The 17,482-nt window shown below is 39.9% G+C and overlaps 1 protein-coding gene across 2 annotated transcripts in view; it reads right to left on the bottom strand.

The window, feature by feature from the left end:
* TUBGCP3 (tubulin gamma complex component 3) overlaps positions 1-17,482 on the bottom strand; it is a 119,913-nt gene that overhangs the window by 52,192 nt on the left and 50,239 nt on the right. For both annotated transcript variants that reach the window (XM_063459763.1, XM_063459772.1), the window contains exons 12-13: positions 2,169-2,279; positions 1,398-1,506 (exon numbers count right to left, since the gene is read on the bottom strand). In XM_063459763.1, the coding sequence (XP_063315833.1) occupies positions 1,398-1,506; positions 2,169-2,279 (220 nt within the window). The remainder of the gene's footprint in view (positions 1-1,397; positions 1,507-2,168; positions 2,280-17,482) is intronic.

Below are 17,482 nucleotides of genomic sequence, written 5' to 3'. Positions count from 1 at the left end.
TATAAAAAAACAATATTAAAATATGAATACATTTATGTATTTTTAATTGGGGGGGGGGGGGGGGAAATTACACACCTTTTTTCTCAACTTTACATTAAATATTTTCTACACAGCATGTGCAACTAAAGAAAACAAACTCAAAATAGATTCAGTAATTAGCCCCTATTGTTAAAATGCCCAATATGATTTAATTTTAATTTATTTTTAGAAAACCATAAAACAAAAATTGCAAGGAGTAAATTACTGTTTTATAGCTAAAACTTTGCACAATTTGGCATGCAGAGAATATAACTTTCAGGGTAATCGCATAATTTAAAAACCTCTACACAAAAGTATATATTTGTAGAAAGTGCACCCCCAGCTTATTTAACCAAGAGCATTGACACTTTTCAAGTAACAATTTTATCATGAAACTAGATCAAAAGATTTGTTTATTATTCCCCCCCCCCCACAAATGTTCTTTTCTCACCCACACTGCTACCCATAATCCAGTCAGCAGAGGGATTTCAACGCTTCCACAGTATATAGACTGTGAGCCTTCTGTAATGAGTGATTGCAGCACCGATCACTCAGCAGGGGGTAAGCAAGGAGACCACATCTGGGTCTTTTCACACCTAGGTAGTATCCTTGATACTGGTGACACATTTAAAAATCACCACAGCTGAGAGTGATCGCTCAGCTGCAGTATTTAAAAGAATTTAAAGGGCCATGTACATAGCTCACCTGTTCATACTTTTAATGTATGACGACCTATGCCATCAACAGGTGTTAAAGCTCTACACTGTATGACGGCATAGACAGTCATGCGGTCCCTAAGGGGTTAAGCATTGTTATGCCTCTTGACCACCAACAACTAGTACACAATGCAGGAAAACTCACGGTCAGCAATCCTGTGTATTGTAAACTGCACAGACCCTTCCTCATTTCCTTATACAGCAGCAAATTGGTTTTAGAAAGTTTGCTACATGTATAAAGCATTTTACTTTTATACTATAGATGTATCTATATCACTTGCATTGTATCCTCATTCATAAATAAATACTGACACAAACGTGCACAAAAAAACACCATAGAGAGTATAAGTATCATTTTGTGATTTAAGATTTTATAATTTCCTGTTAGAAGTATTTCTAACTCTTTCAAGGATTCTAAATGCATTAATTTTTTTTATTGAACACATTTCAAACAAATAGCAGCAAACATTGGCAATGCGTATATGTAAAATCGTAAACAATTCATTAAGAGAAACAATATGATCATTAGGAAAGAAACAGGTGTCTACAAGTATTTTATGTCAACTTAAAGAAATACATACAAATCAAACATTTTGTTCACACAGAATTGTATGCTGTATAGGTGAACTAATGCACCTCTAAACACTTTATTTTAAAACCAACCATCTTTTGGTGACTCTGCTGCTTTGGTAACAGCCATCATCTTTGCCGTTTGGGTCTGATCATGGCACACCTGATGTAAAAAATTTATGGATTTTCCAATCAAGAGAACCTGGGGAGATATAGAAATTACTAGCTCAATTTTAAATTATCCATATAACAAGTCAAAGCAATTACAGCACAGTTTTAAACAGATAAATCAAAAGAGATTATGGTTAGATAAACGAGTACTAATCGATATCAATTGTATTTTTATTTAGAGGAAACCTAAAATTGACTTAATTAGAGGTGTCATTCCAGGAAGAAACCGTTAAATACAATGGTGAAGTGTGTATCATGGGAAAATAGGTTATGTTTTTGCTCATTTTGCCACTTTTACAAGTGGATCTACTTCAGGGTAGAAGGAGGTTTCTTCCTTTACTGGTGCATATGTCTTTGTGGTCTCAAATATGATATGATACATCAGTGTTGCCAGTTTTGAAAAGAGCTGAGCCACAAGGGTGTGCAAGACAAAAAGTGCAAAGTCGTATGCCCTGCCAGGGAGGAGACATTACTGGCATAGGCAAGGTATACAATAAAATAAATACATATATACGCACATGCTAAAGGAGACAGCCATTTTATTCGACAAGCAATATGTATACAAGCAACGTGGCTCTTGTCCATTTCACATAATAATGAGCCCTATAGAAAAGAACACTTAACACTAATTTCAGAGATGCAGTTTCAATGTTCATGTGAAAATATTAGATAATTGAAGTTCATGCCTATTACCTTTCTAGACTGATCCATAGTCATGAAAGATGGAATCATAGATTTCCTCAGCGTGTACTTGTCATGCCACAGTCTGTCAGTTTTCACTGTAGGATCAGAGGCTACAAAGAACTGAAAAAATACATATTTAATCAAATAAGGAGTTGTGCACACTTAAAAGAAGCTTTTTTTTGTTACTCTGTATCTTTCCCTCCGTTTGCCTGTATCCTACATGTTCAATGAACATAAATACTCTTTAAACATATGCAATGGTGAAAAAGAGAATAATGTGTCACCTATCCAGCATTTTTTTTTTTTATTCTTTATTTTGTAATGACAGGAAGCATGAGTATAAACAATAACAATGCTTGTGCAAAAGCCATCTTACAAATGCATTTTTTCAGTGTACAATTTCACGGTGTTTGAGTACAGAACAAAGACAAATTGGTTAGTTTGTTACCTATCCAGCATTTTTGAAGTGAAAACTATACTTTGAAAATGTGAACATTAAGAACCAGTCATGATAATAATGCTCTAACAGCCATAACACTGGCAAACCATTAGGTGATAGGTTGTCCACAACAACTGGAGTGCCAAAGGTGGCCTACATCTGCCCTAAGAGCAAGTCTAGTCACTGAACAAATAAAGAGGAAAGCACACAAGTATTTTCTGGTCACACACACACTATAGCTATATTCAGCATGGCCAAGTTAGAGTCAAAAAAGCACTGAAGCTTATTCAGAATTGATAAAAATAAAATTGACCCTAGTTTACTTCCATCCAGAGCAGTAAATTACAATAAGCAACAACTAGAGAGAAGCCTTTCCTTTCCTATGTGTGAATAAGGTGCAGAGCCTACTCCTCTGACAGCTATGGATATGCAGTTAAATAGGGGTCCACACCTTGAGATGTGGATGTATGTCACAGACTCCATTCAAGACTATCCAAGATATTTCCTCCTTGACCAAGCCTCTCTGGGTGCCACCTTGAAAGATTATGCAAGTATGATGTAAGCTACAGCTGTAACAACTGTTGTTCATTTGAATGAACCTCGTTAATAAAATATAAATAAAACCATACAGCAGATGCATGGCATTTAAGGACACTTATGGACATTAATGTTTTGTATTTAATCCATTGTCTCAAGAATGCTATCTGCATAGAACTTTTACCACATAGGTCTTTAACCGCCCACACAAAATTCCCCACACACATCATTGGTTTTTATTTTTGGCTGACGCTGGTGCGCAAAATATTTTTCCTTTTTCGCCGCGCCGCAAGTGTTAGAAGGTTGCAGAACACTAGACTGTGAAAAAATAGCCAGGAGAGGGTTAAGGAGAGAGATATATATATCAGCACTACTCCAGGGTTAGCTCCTGGATTTTAGCCTACAAGAGGCCACATGAACCATGATACCACAGTTATTATACTGTCCACAGTGCCATGGATTTTCTCTATGGCATGGTATTTCTTCTGAAGGCAACAGGTTCAAGACTTCCGGGTAACGGAGTAACTTCTACAGGGCTTGGAGAATGTTTGTTGCTTCTTCCATTTTTTGGTGCAAGAAAGTACTTCCTGGAAACACAGCCATCAGTGGATGTGACTTATGTTGGACTGGATTCAGTCAAAATTTGGTTCAAGTTTTATTTTGTTCCTGCGCTTTTCTTGTTTACCGTAAATATTTCCAGTTTTTTTTCTATTAAATCTGACAGCAATCTGATGTAATTTTCTGCTGCAAGCTATACGTTGCTTTGGCATCTGGGGGCGGTTCCAACTGCTCAAGTATTGGGTCTTCATGGCCTCACCAGCCCAGAAAAGAAATAGGTCACCATCTAGAGATAAAAGGTATGTCAAATACTTTTAATTTTTTTTATTACCTCAAATCTTGGAATTGCAATGCACGTGACAATGTGGCAGCAGAATGGAAACTGCTATGCATCGTCTGCATAAAACTGGTTGCTAACCCATTCTACAACTGCTAGCCTATTTTACAACTGCCAATCCAGCGGATGTGATTGCCACCATTAAGCAGGCTAGGGCAGATGGTGCTAAAGAAGCCACTTAGTCTTTCAAGCGTACTAAGCCAATGAGGAGAGAGATCTCACACAGAGCTCAATGGAGGGCTCCTATGAAAAGACTAATTTGCCTACTAAATATCCAGAGTCATCTGATGATGAGTTCCAATATTCAGGTGGGTTTGATGACAGAAAAACTGAAGCTCTCATTGAGGTGGTGAGGAAGACTAAGCTCTGAGGAATCCTCGGTTGAAGCACTCATGCAGCAAGGGCTTCGCTAGCTTCAAGTGAAAAATTGCTTTTCCCCTCCACGAGACCATCAAGACCCTTATTCATGACAAATGGGGTAAGTACAAGAAACAGGTCAGTATTCAGGGTAAGTAGTTCAAGCCACAGCCATTCAGAAAGCAGACTGCATGAAAGTCTAGTTTCATAAAAGACTTATCGTCATGTAGCAGAAGTAACAGCAGATCCTCTAATGCTGACAGGAGGTCATTCAGAGACCTGGAAGACAGTCCTTTCAGAGCCAGCCATGGCAGTCAATCCTCTCATAGAGGTGGTAGGGGCAGACTGCCATATGACCACCCAAATAAAATGTTCTGTTTGCTTCCAGGCTCAGTCTCCAGGAAAGGCCCCATAGCTTCATTTCTCAGAGACTTGAAACCATGCCGTCAAGGATCTGAGAGTCCAGAAGGTGGTATCCCAAGATTTTCTACTAGAATTTGGAGGGCAGGGAGGGGGGCAGAGGGTGAACCTCCTTCAGGAAAATTATTCAGGTCCACATTTTCAGAAGATTTAAGAAAAAGGAGGGCACTCCTAGAATTCATGGATTCTCTTGCAAACAATTGGTGTTCTGAGAATGGTTTTTTTCTGGCCCCAAAAGGGAAAGAATGGATGTGTGCCAGATGATTCAGGATGGAATAATTAGCCTCTGTCATTCAGGCAGTCTTGTCATGCATTTGGTTTACTTCCATCAATAGAGGATGCCTATTTCCATATTCCAATCACCAGGGTACATCAGAGACTGGCAATTCAGACACTGGCAATTCAGGGCGCTTCGGTTTGGCCTAAGCTCAGCCTCCCAGGGTTTTCTCCAAAGTCATTGTTGCCTGTTTGCGGAAATCAGGAAGAAGGGTATTTTCATCTTCCACTACTTGGACGACATCCTGATGTTGGCAAAGAATTACCCATCCTTTATTGCCTATCAAGACATGGCCGGAGTGATCTTGAAGAATCACAGCTAGTTTCTGAGTTTACAGAGGAGTAAACTCCAACCCATTCAACAGATAGTCTATACGAAGACAGAAGGTATTGGTTGGGAAAGAAGTTGTGGAGAACGCTTTGTCTTCACAAGAGCCCAGATCTTACATGGGCGTCCTGGGGACTCTCTCATCCACTGGATTCCTCTAAGATCGTTCCTGGCCCAGTACAAGCATCTAGCTTTTAATCAGCCCAATTTTCTGTCAGAGTAAAGGAAGCTCTCAGAGGCAAAGCTGACCAAAGGTTTTCCCCTGGGAGATCTCTCTCGCACGAGTCACCACAGATGCAGGCCAAACAGGATGGGAAGCCCATCTGAACCAGATATACACCTTAAAGTGAAATGGCCCGAATGTAACAGAATCTTGCATTACCTTGGTACTTCAAGGTCAGCCTCTTTCCCACTGACTTTGGGCCCTGGTCTGGAATAAGGTTTTCGTTTTGGGAAGGCAGGTACACGTGGACCCATTTCAACTGCTCTCCCCCCTGGTTTTGGTTTACAAGGTTGGAATATCCTTGCTTTAAAAGGGAATTATTTTAGGCTTGTTAGGACTCTCCTGTGCCTTCTGTTAAAATCTAAAATTGTATTGCTGGCATAATAGCAATATGCAAATTAGGATAATGCAAAAACTGACATGGCTTCAATATATCTTTGGTTATTTTTTTCAAGTTTGTCACCACATATTTAAGGCCTAGTCCCCCATTGGTTAATCCTATTTCAAAATAAACTATTGTATGCTAGTTCCTTTAGGTAGAGGTGTGGATACCTGCTGTGGAAGTAGGGCTGCAGAGGTAGAAGCAGAGAGGACAATACTTGCCTGGAAGAAAAGGGCTGCAGTCTAGTTCCGGAGAGATCCCACTAGAGCTTCAGCAACTTTGACTGATGAGATCCCTGTCCCCTGTGGCAGAGGTACTCTGTCGTAGTACAAGAGGTCTGCCATATTCTGTATCCCTGCTAGGAGCATCTTCCAACTACCTGGAACTGATAAGTGTTTTTTGAGGACTTTTGTCACCTAAAGTCGGAAACCCACAAAAAAGTGTGAAACTACAGGTGGTGGCATATGTGAACTGCAGTGGTGGCATATGTGAACAACTAAGGAGGTACTCACAGTCCAAGGATTAGGAGTATCGCGATTCCCCTTGTTAAATGGGCACAAAAACAATGTATGGGGCTATGAGCAATATATCTTCCAGGTTCCAAGAACAGCAAGGCTGATTTCCTGAGCAGACACCAAAACTTACCTGAGAAAGGAGTCTCGCAAGAGGTTTCTGATGTTGGTTCACAGATGGGGTCTTCCAGCGATTGACATCATGGCCAACTTCCGGAACAGAAAGGTTCAGAAGTTCTTCTCCAGGAAGCATCATCCTCTAGCCCTCGGCTGTTCATGGAATTTCCAGAAAGGGCATTTGTTCCCCCTGATTTCCAGGAAGGAAATTTAGAAGGAACAGCTTCCCTGGGGAATCGTGGGGGAAAAGGATTTAGAAGGAACGAGTGGTGGTGATAGTAGTTCTCCCATATTGGCCCCAGAGACCCTGGTTCCAACGGTCCTACAGAGGTCGTCATTTCAAATATCCATCAGGCATGAAAATACTTCTGCTGCCTATTACCGTATCTGGGACATCTTCTCTGACTGGACATCTAACAAAGGTATTTCCTCAGGGTCCTTCTCTGCTGTAGATCCTCGGGGGTTTCTGCAAGACCACCTGGACAAGGGTCTAAGCCTGAACACTCTGAAGGTCCACATTTTAACCCTTACAGCTTTATCTGGAGTGAGATGGGCATCCAGCTCTGATGTGCCTAGTTGTATTAAGGTGGTCATGCAGATCAGACCTATCAAGTCCATTTCTGTTCCTTGGGACTTACCAAGTGTCCTGTCAGCCTTATAGGGTACCCCTATTGAACGTATAACTGATTCCAGTTATGCTCCTTACTCTTAACACATCTCTTCTGGTTGCCTTGATATCAGGTAGAAGAGTCTCTAAATTGGCAGCACGCTTTCATCGGATTCCAAAAAGATATGGGGATTTTGAGAACAGTTCCAAAGTTCAGGCCTAAAATGGTTTCATCACTTCATATGTACCAAGAGGGCATCTTGCCTGCTTTCTTCCCATCTCCTTTTTCTGAGGAGAAACAATGATCTCGCACCCTGGATGTGGTTCGCTGTCAGAACTGGTAGCTAGAGAATATCCTCTAGGCTCTTCATCCTCCCTGGAGGGAATGATATGGCCTACAAGCATCTCCTAAAACAATTTCTAGGTGAATGGTCTCAGCCAACACTAAGGCTTGTGAGACTAAATAAGTTGCAGTTCGTCAAGGTCTGAAAGCACATTCCACCACCTATATTTACTACCTGGGCAGTAGTTACACAAATATCTTCTAATACCATCTGCACAGCAACTACATTGTCAACTTTATTCAGCATTATCGACTCGATGTGAGATCCTCTAAAAAGGCTCAATTTGACTCTGCCATCTTATTGGCTTCTTGAACCTATGTTTATTCATATGGTGTTCTGTGTTTCCTTTTAATCTCCCACAGAGTTCTCTTGCTTGGGCATTGCCCTGTACTAGTCTTGCTATGACCACGGCTGGGAAAAAAGAAAATTGTTTCATACTTACTGATATTTTCCTTTCCCTGTAATGGGCCATGGCAGCACTGCACACCCTCCCTGGTCATTGGAATGTTATGAACTGGGGTGTATTCTCATTCATTTCACGTTTTATAGGCTAAAATGTAGTCCCATCCAATGGGAGTGATGGAAGCAGCTAATCTATGGGAGTAGTTTTCCATTTATATAGCTATCCATATGTACGCACACACATGCACTTACTATCTGCTGACATGGTCCAAGGCTTGCCTATTGCATTCAAAACTGGCTTTTTCACATGTCTAGATGGCCTTTGTTCCATGTAGATAGCATTCTTGAGACCATGGATTAAAGACAACATGAAAGCAAAATCAGGATTTTTCTAATTCACTTGCAAGAACTTTCTTTTTCACCTACAATATGTGTGTCTTCAGGCAATACCCAGTTAATCAATATACAACAAAATAAATATAACACCACAGTGTAAATTAGTCTAGTGAGTTAAGCATAAAATATACTTATCTTAGATTAACAAAAACAGCCTTCCAAGATCGTAACCCAGAAGTCGACCTTATTGCAATATTATATATATATATATATATATATATATATATATATATATATATATATATATATATATATACACATACACACACACACATACATACACACACATAAACACCCTGTTCCAAAATAATTATGCAAATTATATTTCTCATTTACCTAAATAATTGATGTAAATAACAGTCAGCATAATTCTCATGTTATCAACTATTTAGAGTACAATTCAAATTTTATTGAACAAACCTCCTAATGATAACAGTATTTTTTTTATTATTTTTTTTAAACATAAAACCGTACAATGCACCGTTCCAAATTTTTTTTTTAATTCTTTATTTTATTCGTGCATAGTGGTAACAACCGTTTGCACTGCCACAACAGCTGGTGCAGACAAATACGTAAACATCTTAAAACATTGGTATGGCATCAAAAACAGTGCACATTTTTTGATTTTTGAGAGTCAAGACATACGGATTACAAGCACGATTTTTTAGTTTGCGCATGCGTAGTTACTTAGATCATTCTTTAATTTTATATAACGAAGTTTCCTCAAGCTATAGAGCAACCTGTCAGTTATAAGTGACTATTCAATAGGTACACAGTGTGATTTTCCGACTGACTATGGCGTATAATTAGAGGGTTACAAGCTTATTAGAGTACGTTTAGAGTAAGTTTCCACCAGGCATAGTGCGCCATCGGCATCTTAATGCAGGAAGTCAGCACCAAAGTGGCATTCACATTGAACATTAGCTTAAGCATTAACATTATCCTGAACATTAGCTTTAACTTTAGCTCTATCAGAGAGGGTGTGTGCGTGTCGCTGTCTGCAGCCACCGCGGCACCAAGTGGGGTTAACTCAGATATATGTAAGCTGTGTGTGCCTTAATAGTGACATACAGGCTGGGGTCACTGCCAGCTCCGACTATTTGCGTTCCCTGTGCGTGGGAATAGTCCCTGTGCGATAGCTATCATGGCTACAGAGTCCCAAAGTCCCGCTGCTGAGTGCAGTAATTGAGGTCCGTTCCCATCATTTCTCCTTGCTGTTGGGTGAGTATGGGTACGGTACCAGTGGTGCCCCCATGCCATGGAGCGATCTGCCGCGGTGTTGAGTGGGGGCATGGGAGTGGTGTCACTGGGTGCCCTCCAGGTGCAGGTCCATGGTGCAGGCTTCATGGTAGTTGATGGGTCCTGGGAGTGCCACTGCTTTGTGGGAGTGCAGGAGTATGCAGGCTTCTTTGATGCTTGGGTGTCTTGGGGTCTTTGCCAAGGCTGGTTAGCGTGGAGGTCGAGAGCTTTTCGTGGGATCTCCCGCCTTGCCGGTTCGGGCTGGGTGAGTCTTGCACGCCACTCTGGTCTCTGGAACTGCTGCACTGCTGTCGGCCATTTTAGTGTGGCCTCGCGGGATCTGTCTGCCTTTGTCGTGTGACTGCACAAGAGAACAGTGCAGACTTGCCTGGTGGGGACCGGGATAACCCCCACCGGTCCCAAGGGGGGGGGGGGGGGTAACGGGGCTCTTGGAGGCTTCAGCACCAGCCTAGGACCAGCTAGATTGGGAGAGCGGCCGTCCCTCCCGCTCTACAGCTCGACTAGGCCGCACCGTCCCCTCCAGTACCTTCTACCTCGGAACTCGGCCCCCAGCCGCTGCCACTCGAGCCTGCCCCATTGTAGCTCCGGTATGTGTTCACCGGGTGCATTTCGGAGGCGAGATGTGGCCAGAGTCCGGGCTAAGGTCGTGTTCAGGCGAGGAGCCCATGCAAGGCACGTCCGATCGCCATGAGTGTCAGGCCCCGCCCCCCCCGTTCCAAATTATTACGCACAGTAAGTTTCAAAACACTTTATAGGTTGTAAAGAACTGAAAATTGTCATTTGTTGTGTTTGCAGCATATTTACTGAAATAAAAAGCTATTTCAATCAAACTTATAACAACAACATTTTAACTTTTTAAACATTTTAACAGGTCACGTTACATTTTAACATAGGACCCCTTATTTGATAGCAGCTTCACAAGTTTTGCATCCATTGAACTTGTGAGTTTTTGGACAGTTTCTGCAGGAAATTGTTTGCAAGATGTCAGAATAGCCTCCCACTGCTGCTGTTTGGATGTAAACGGCCTCCCACCCTCATAGATCTTTTGCTTAGGTCAGGGGAGGATGGAGGCCACACCATGACTTTCTCTCCTTTTATCCCCATAGCATCCATTGATGCAGAGGTATTCTTTGCAGCATGAGATGGTGCATTGTCATGCATGAAGTTGATTTTCTTACAGAAAGCATAGTTCTTCCTTCTGTACCAGGGAAGAAAGTGGTCTGTCAGAAACTCCACATACTTTGCAGAGGTCATCTTTACACCTTCGGGGACCCTAAAGGGGCCGACCAGCTCTCTTTCCATGATTCGGCCCAAAACATGACTCCACCACCGCCTTGCTGACGTCACAGCCTTGTTGGAACAGGGTGGCCGTCCACCAACCATCCATTACTCCATCCATTTGGACCATCCTGGGTTGCACGGCACTCATTAGTGAACAGGACTGTTTGAAAATTAGTCTTCATGTATTTTTCTGCCCAATGCAGCCATTTTGGCTTGTGAGCATTGGTTAGTGGTAGCAGAATAGAAGGTTTATGCACAGTTGCAAGACTCTGGAGGACTACACCTTGATGTTCTTGGGACTCCAGAGGCACCAGCAGCTTCAAATATCTGTTTGCTGCTATGTAATGGTATTTTAGCAGCTGCTTTCTTGATTCGATGCATGGATATGGCAGAAATCTTCCTCAATGTGCCTTTATCTGCACAAACCAGTCTGTGCTCTGAATCAGCCACAAATCTATTAATAGTGCGATGATCACGCTTAAGTTTTCGTGAAATATCTAATGTTTTCATACCTCGTCCCAGGCATTGAACTATTTCACTCTTTTCGGCAGCAGAAAGATCCTTTTTCTTCCCCATATTGCATGAAAATGGTGCTCTGCTTAATAATGTGGAACACCCTCCTTTAGTAGTTTTTCCTTAAATTGGGCTCACCTGGCAATCTAATTATCACAGGTGTCCGAGATTGTTTTCAGTAATCAAAAGAGCCCTGAGACACAATGCCATCCATGAGTTAAACTGAAAAACAAAATATTTAATCTTCGTGACACTTAAATAGAATTTGCATAATTTGGAACAGGGTGTAGAAAAACAAAAGACATATGGGATGCGGCTGTACAAATCTAAACAGGGGACATAAAACAATATATAGTGTAAATATAAATACGATCATGCACCACAAATAAATACACTCACAAGATTGAGACGTATATTGCGCTCAAGGGTGCCACCCCCGATGTTATTTGGTGGCTTATTCTCCCACTTCAACTCCAATGTGGTAGATGTAAAGCAAGTCTCGGATAGGTGTAGGTTGAAAAAAATAGCAGCAGCATTATTTTAAAAAGGTGTACAATCACCATCAGCTTAGGATATAAAATTGAGGAATATAGGTCCTACGCGTTTCGTTCCGGCAGTGGAACTTCCTCAGGGACCAAATAGCAGTAATATTGAAACAAAAACATATATAACAAAGATCATCTAATACCCCCCACCTATGAATATCTCTCTCTCTCTATTATATATTATAGTCCATTGGTGGATCCATGGGCGTTTCCATACATCCTTGAATCCTATTGGTGCTGGTGCAGTACCTGTTCAGGTGTAGATGTTCATCTAATCTTCCTCCCGATCAAAATTGGCGCATGTATGGCCGAAACAGGAAGTATGTGTCGTCATGTACTTCCACGTTCCAACAGATCATGCGTTCCAGCTTGACAGAACTTGGGCATATCTGCATGTTGTTCTCTAGTGGTCGCCCACTTAATATAAAACACACTAATACACAGAAAAAAAAAAACGATCTTTATATCTACTAAAGAGAGAGAAACCACTATTCATACTATAAATAGAACACCTTTTATATGTGCATTTAATGCCCTATATTTTTGAACTTGATATTAAACTGAAAAAAATACTAAGAAGCTTTATATTATAGTGAAAATGATTTCTAGTTGTCTTAAAGTGACACGTGCAAAAAACACTATGATGAGGATTATACAGTCATATTATGTCCCTATGACCATAACGAATTCTCCATATTATTGGAGTTAGCACACATACCTATCGTTAGAAACACAGCATTAAGTATATAGAATGGTGGAAAAATAATTCCCAAATTCAATATTAGCCCAAAATACAATATTATAGATCATAAAGAAGAAAACAAAAAACACTCATCAGAATGATACATATATAAATACCCTTAAAAAAAAAAAGGGGGGGGGGTATATATAATCAAAAGGGGAAAAAAAAAGATATATAATGTCAGAGAAAGGTAATACTTAAACAGGATAAACCTCTCAATCTAGAAAACAAACCAGATCTATATCTATGTTAAGCCCCTTGGATTCAAGTGTTTGGAGTCTATGAATCCAAAATGTCTCACGCGGAGCCCGTTTTTTGACTCGTCACCTCCTCGCCAATATGGTAAGACTATTTCGATCCCTATGCATCTAAAAAAATTTAAATGAAAAAAGGGGGAAAGTATTGCAATGGACTGGGACCGAATGGGTTGTAAGTCTCTTTCTTATATTATTAAGGTGTTCAAGTATCCTTACTTTCAAGACCCTTTTGGTGCGTCCAACATTTTGTTTGCCACACAGACATTGCAGTAAATAAACTACAAAGTCCGTGTGGCAGCCCATCTCTGATCTGATCCCATACACATCCCCTGTTACGAAACTGTAAAAGGCTTTTGGTCCTATTTTGACTGGGAGGAAGATTAGATGAACATCTACACCTGAACAAGTACTGCACCCGCACCAATGGGATTCAAGGATCGATGGAAACACCAACGGATCCACTAATAGACACAGGGATTAGCCCATAAGAGACTCCTAGGTGGGGGGTATTAGATTATCTTTGTTATATATGTTTTTATTGTTTCAATATTACTGCTATTTGGTCTCTGAGGAAGGTCCATTGCTGGAACGAAACTATTAATTTTATATCCTAAGCTGATGGTGATCGGAGTCTTGCTTTACATCTACCACATTGGAGTGGAAGTGAGAGAAATAGCCACCCAATAAAATCGGGGGAGGCACCCTTGAGCGCAATATACGTCTCAATCTTGTGAGTGTATTCATTGGTGGCGCATGATCATTTTATATTTACTGTGTTACACTAAATATTGTTTTATGTTCCTTTTTAGATTTGTACAGCCGCATCCCATATGTCTTTTGTTTTTCTATAAATACCCAGTTAATATCTGGTATCTATTAAATGTTTGACAAATTAAACATAAAATTCACATGCAAAAAAAATAAAAAACATTCGGATTTTAAACCAGACACTGAATATTTGGCTTAAGATATATGAGAATTGCAAATCTGGTCTTGAGACACTGTTCCATTGGAAGATACTCCCAATCTGCCATTTTATTTAGTTTTGTATGTAAATTATGAAGTCTATGTCAATATTTTATTTTTATTGATACTGTGTGCACATCTCTATAAAACGCAATAAAATATCAATTGCAGAAAATAAAGCTAAAATTTAATTCCTGGAGAAAGCAAGGAATATGTTCACATATGTTCACATCCAGCTTTATGTATTTATCTGCCTTAATGGTCCTAAATAAAACAGCCTCATGGAGGTCAAAAAACAAGTTCCTAATCTGTCTCCAGAGGCACCTAGACTCAGATAGTAGATGTTGCACTCAAAGAAATTTCATAGTCCCCATTCTTGTGTGGTCCTCCTGGATGTAGGGAAAAAAACACTAAATGGACAAAGCTCCCTTAATATTTTGTTACCTTTTCCTGATCATTCATACATACACTAAACCTCTGCATGTACATTTAGTTGTTAAACAACTGTGCTGCCTAGAGGTAGAAAAAAATATCACATTTATCCTTTCAAAATACTATTCCTGAAGCAGAGGAGATTGGGTCTGATATAATTATGGGTTATCTTTTCATCATTTGCTGTTATAAGAAATATATTTCTCCACTAATATTTCAAAAACATTTGCTTTTTCTTTATGAGGTGAAAATAGGGGGTGGAGAAAAGGACAACTCATTAACTGCACTGATTTAAAAAAAAAAAGTCAGGGATGAAAGCAGGTAAATATATAGGCAATATTTATTCTCTAACTTGCAAAAATTGAAGAACTTTAAAAAGTATTCACTTTTGTGGCAATGTATTTGTGCACATAAAAATACAAAAAGGAGCAAGTACTTAAAAAAATAAATAAAAAAATTCTAACTGCGCCACAATTAATGAATCGAAAAAGAAGAACAATAGTAATCAAGGTCATTATGCGCTGATGTACTGATGCGTTTCCTGTTCAAGGCTCTCAGATGATCATGTTATGCAGAAAAAGTGAAGAGTAGAAAAGATAATTGTACTATGATTTCTCATTAATTATTGGATAAATGCCAAGGCCAAGCAAGTAAAATGTAGACGGCAGTTATAATAAAGTTGTCATCTGCTACTACATGCATCAAATGGCCTTACATCTTGATATATGCATTGGGAATAATTTATGCTTGTAGAGATTTTTATTCTAGGAGTGTATCTCAAAAGATTTTTGTATGGTACAGCTTCTGGTGCCCTACAATGAGACAGAACACTTGAGCCTGTACATTCCATAAAAATACACCAGTATGCAAAGGATCAAAGCAAATGAGTAACATAAGTGAACTGACTTATGGGGCAAAGCAAAAAGTATTCTTAAATAAAATATTTTAGGATTGTAGCCTCCTTGAACTACTGTCAATCTAACAGTCAATAAAATGCATCAGAAACTTATTTTCAGTACAATAATTTGAAACCATAACTTCAAACCATAAACCATAACCATAATACTCCGTTACAGTGTTTACATAGCATTACAGTAAAATAAGCAGGCATCTGTAATTAAAGAATTTCACCAGTTGGTGATGTTTGAATCTGACGTGCATTCTTTACCCAAAGGCTAGAAATGGTTAGTAATACACTGTTAAAAATGTTTACCAGTCTTCTTTTCCTTTAAAATGATTAGTTAGCTACCTGCTGACTTCATATGTGCTTTTCGTGCATTTGTAGATTTCCAGCAACACACACGGCTCCAAGTTTACGCATTGCAAGTAAAAATTTGCAAATGCGTAATCATTGCAGCAACCATATTTCTCATTATAACAATACTAAATTAATAGACTAAATACTGAATCTAAATATAAAACTGTGTGTTTGTTATTTAATATTCGCTTTATGCTACCTAAGTTACTGTTTATTATTTACATGTCAAAGTGAAATGTTGTAGATTTAAGCAGATGCTGCATTTGATTGTTCATCATCGATAGCTTTTAAATGCAAGAATAATTAAAAAAACAGTTTTCTTTTTCTGATGATATACAATGTAATCACCCAATCAGTGCCGTTCCTTAGAAATACATAACTACAGCATAAAGTTCATATTATCCCAGAAGTAGTATAAATGTGACATGATTTGATGAAATTAAAGAATCATTTTGAGGAAGGTGTTTGAAAGAAATAAGGATGATATTATTTCAGATATTTACATATGTTAGGAAAGGGGTACATATAGCTGGGTAGGTGGAACAAACCCCTTTCAGCTGTAGTGTTTTAATTCTCATTATATTCTCACAGTAGTGGAAGATGGCAGGTGAGTCTTCCCCAGTCATCACAGAAAAATGTAGCGCACATAACTAATGTGCCATGGTTAATCATAACGGAGGCAAGGGTTATAGTTTGAAGCTCACCGAACACTACAGCTGTCACACCCATGGTCTAATTTATCAAACAGGAATGAGCCTTAAAGGAACACTATAGTCACCTAAATTACTTTAGCTATATAAAGCAGTTTTAGAGTATAGTTCATTCCCCTGCAATTTCACTGTCATTTAGGAGTTAAATCACTTTGTTTCTGTTTATGCAGCTCTAGCCACACCTCCCCTGGCTATGATTGACAGAGCCTGGATGAAAAAAAAAACTGGTTTCACTTTCAAACAGATGTAATTTACCTTAAATAATTGTATCTCAATCTCTAATTTGAACTTTAATGATAGGAGTGGATAAGAAAATCTTAATTAAACAGAACTTGCAATAAAGAAAGCCTAAATAGGGCTCTCTTTACAGAAGTGTTTATGGAAGGCTGTGCAAGTCACATGCAGGGAGGTGTTACTAGGGTTCATAAACAAAGGGATTTAACTGCTAAATGGCAGAGGATTGAGCAGTGAGGCTGCAGGGGCATGTTCTATACACCAAAACTGCTTCAGCTAAAGTTGTCCAGGTGACTATAGTGTCCCTTTAAAGAGGTTTTGTTATCTCACCCCAAATTTATCACACTTACTGTGCTGGACTTTCATTGAAATTCCAATCGAGTCAAAAATATACCATAAAACAGGGATTATTTTGTCTTCTGACAAAGCCAGAGGTGGACCGAACTGTAAATTCTCCCAGAAATCTCTAGAGAGGGCTGTGGGGAAAAGGCTGCCTTGCGCAGATTGCAAGAATGAATTCAGTTTAGGCTGCTGTGGTCTCCTCAATAGATTTGAGTGTTATCTTGGACACGTGTGAAAACATAGCAGTGACGCAGCTCCTGGCAGGTGAAACGCCAGCAGCTTAACCCCTTAACGCCGTTACGGCGTTCTATGCCGTCGCGGCTTTAAAGGGCTTTAAAGCCGTTGCGGCGGCATAGAACGCCGTAACGGCTTGCAGCCCCAGGAGCAGAGGTGTACTCACCTCCGCCGCGATCCTCTTCTGGGGGGCTGTCTGAGAGCCCAGGCAGCCCCCCTCCGGCAAATGAGGCCCCCGGGGGCCATGTGATCGCTCTCAAAGAGCGATCACATGGCCCCCTATAGCTGGCTATGGATCTGCCAGGAGGCGGACT

The sequence above is a fragment of the Pelobates fuscus genome, chromosome 1 (genome assembly GCF_036172605.1).
Source record: "Pelobates fuscus isolate aPelFus1 chromosome 1, aPelFus1.pri, whole genome shotgun sequence".
In the NCBI taxonomy this organism is placed as follows: Eukaryota; Metazoa; Chordata; class Amphibia; order Anura; family Pelobatidae; genus Pelobates; species Pelobates fuscus.
This window is presented reverse-complemented; position numbering and strand designations above follow the sequence as displayed.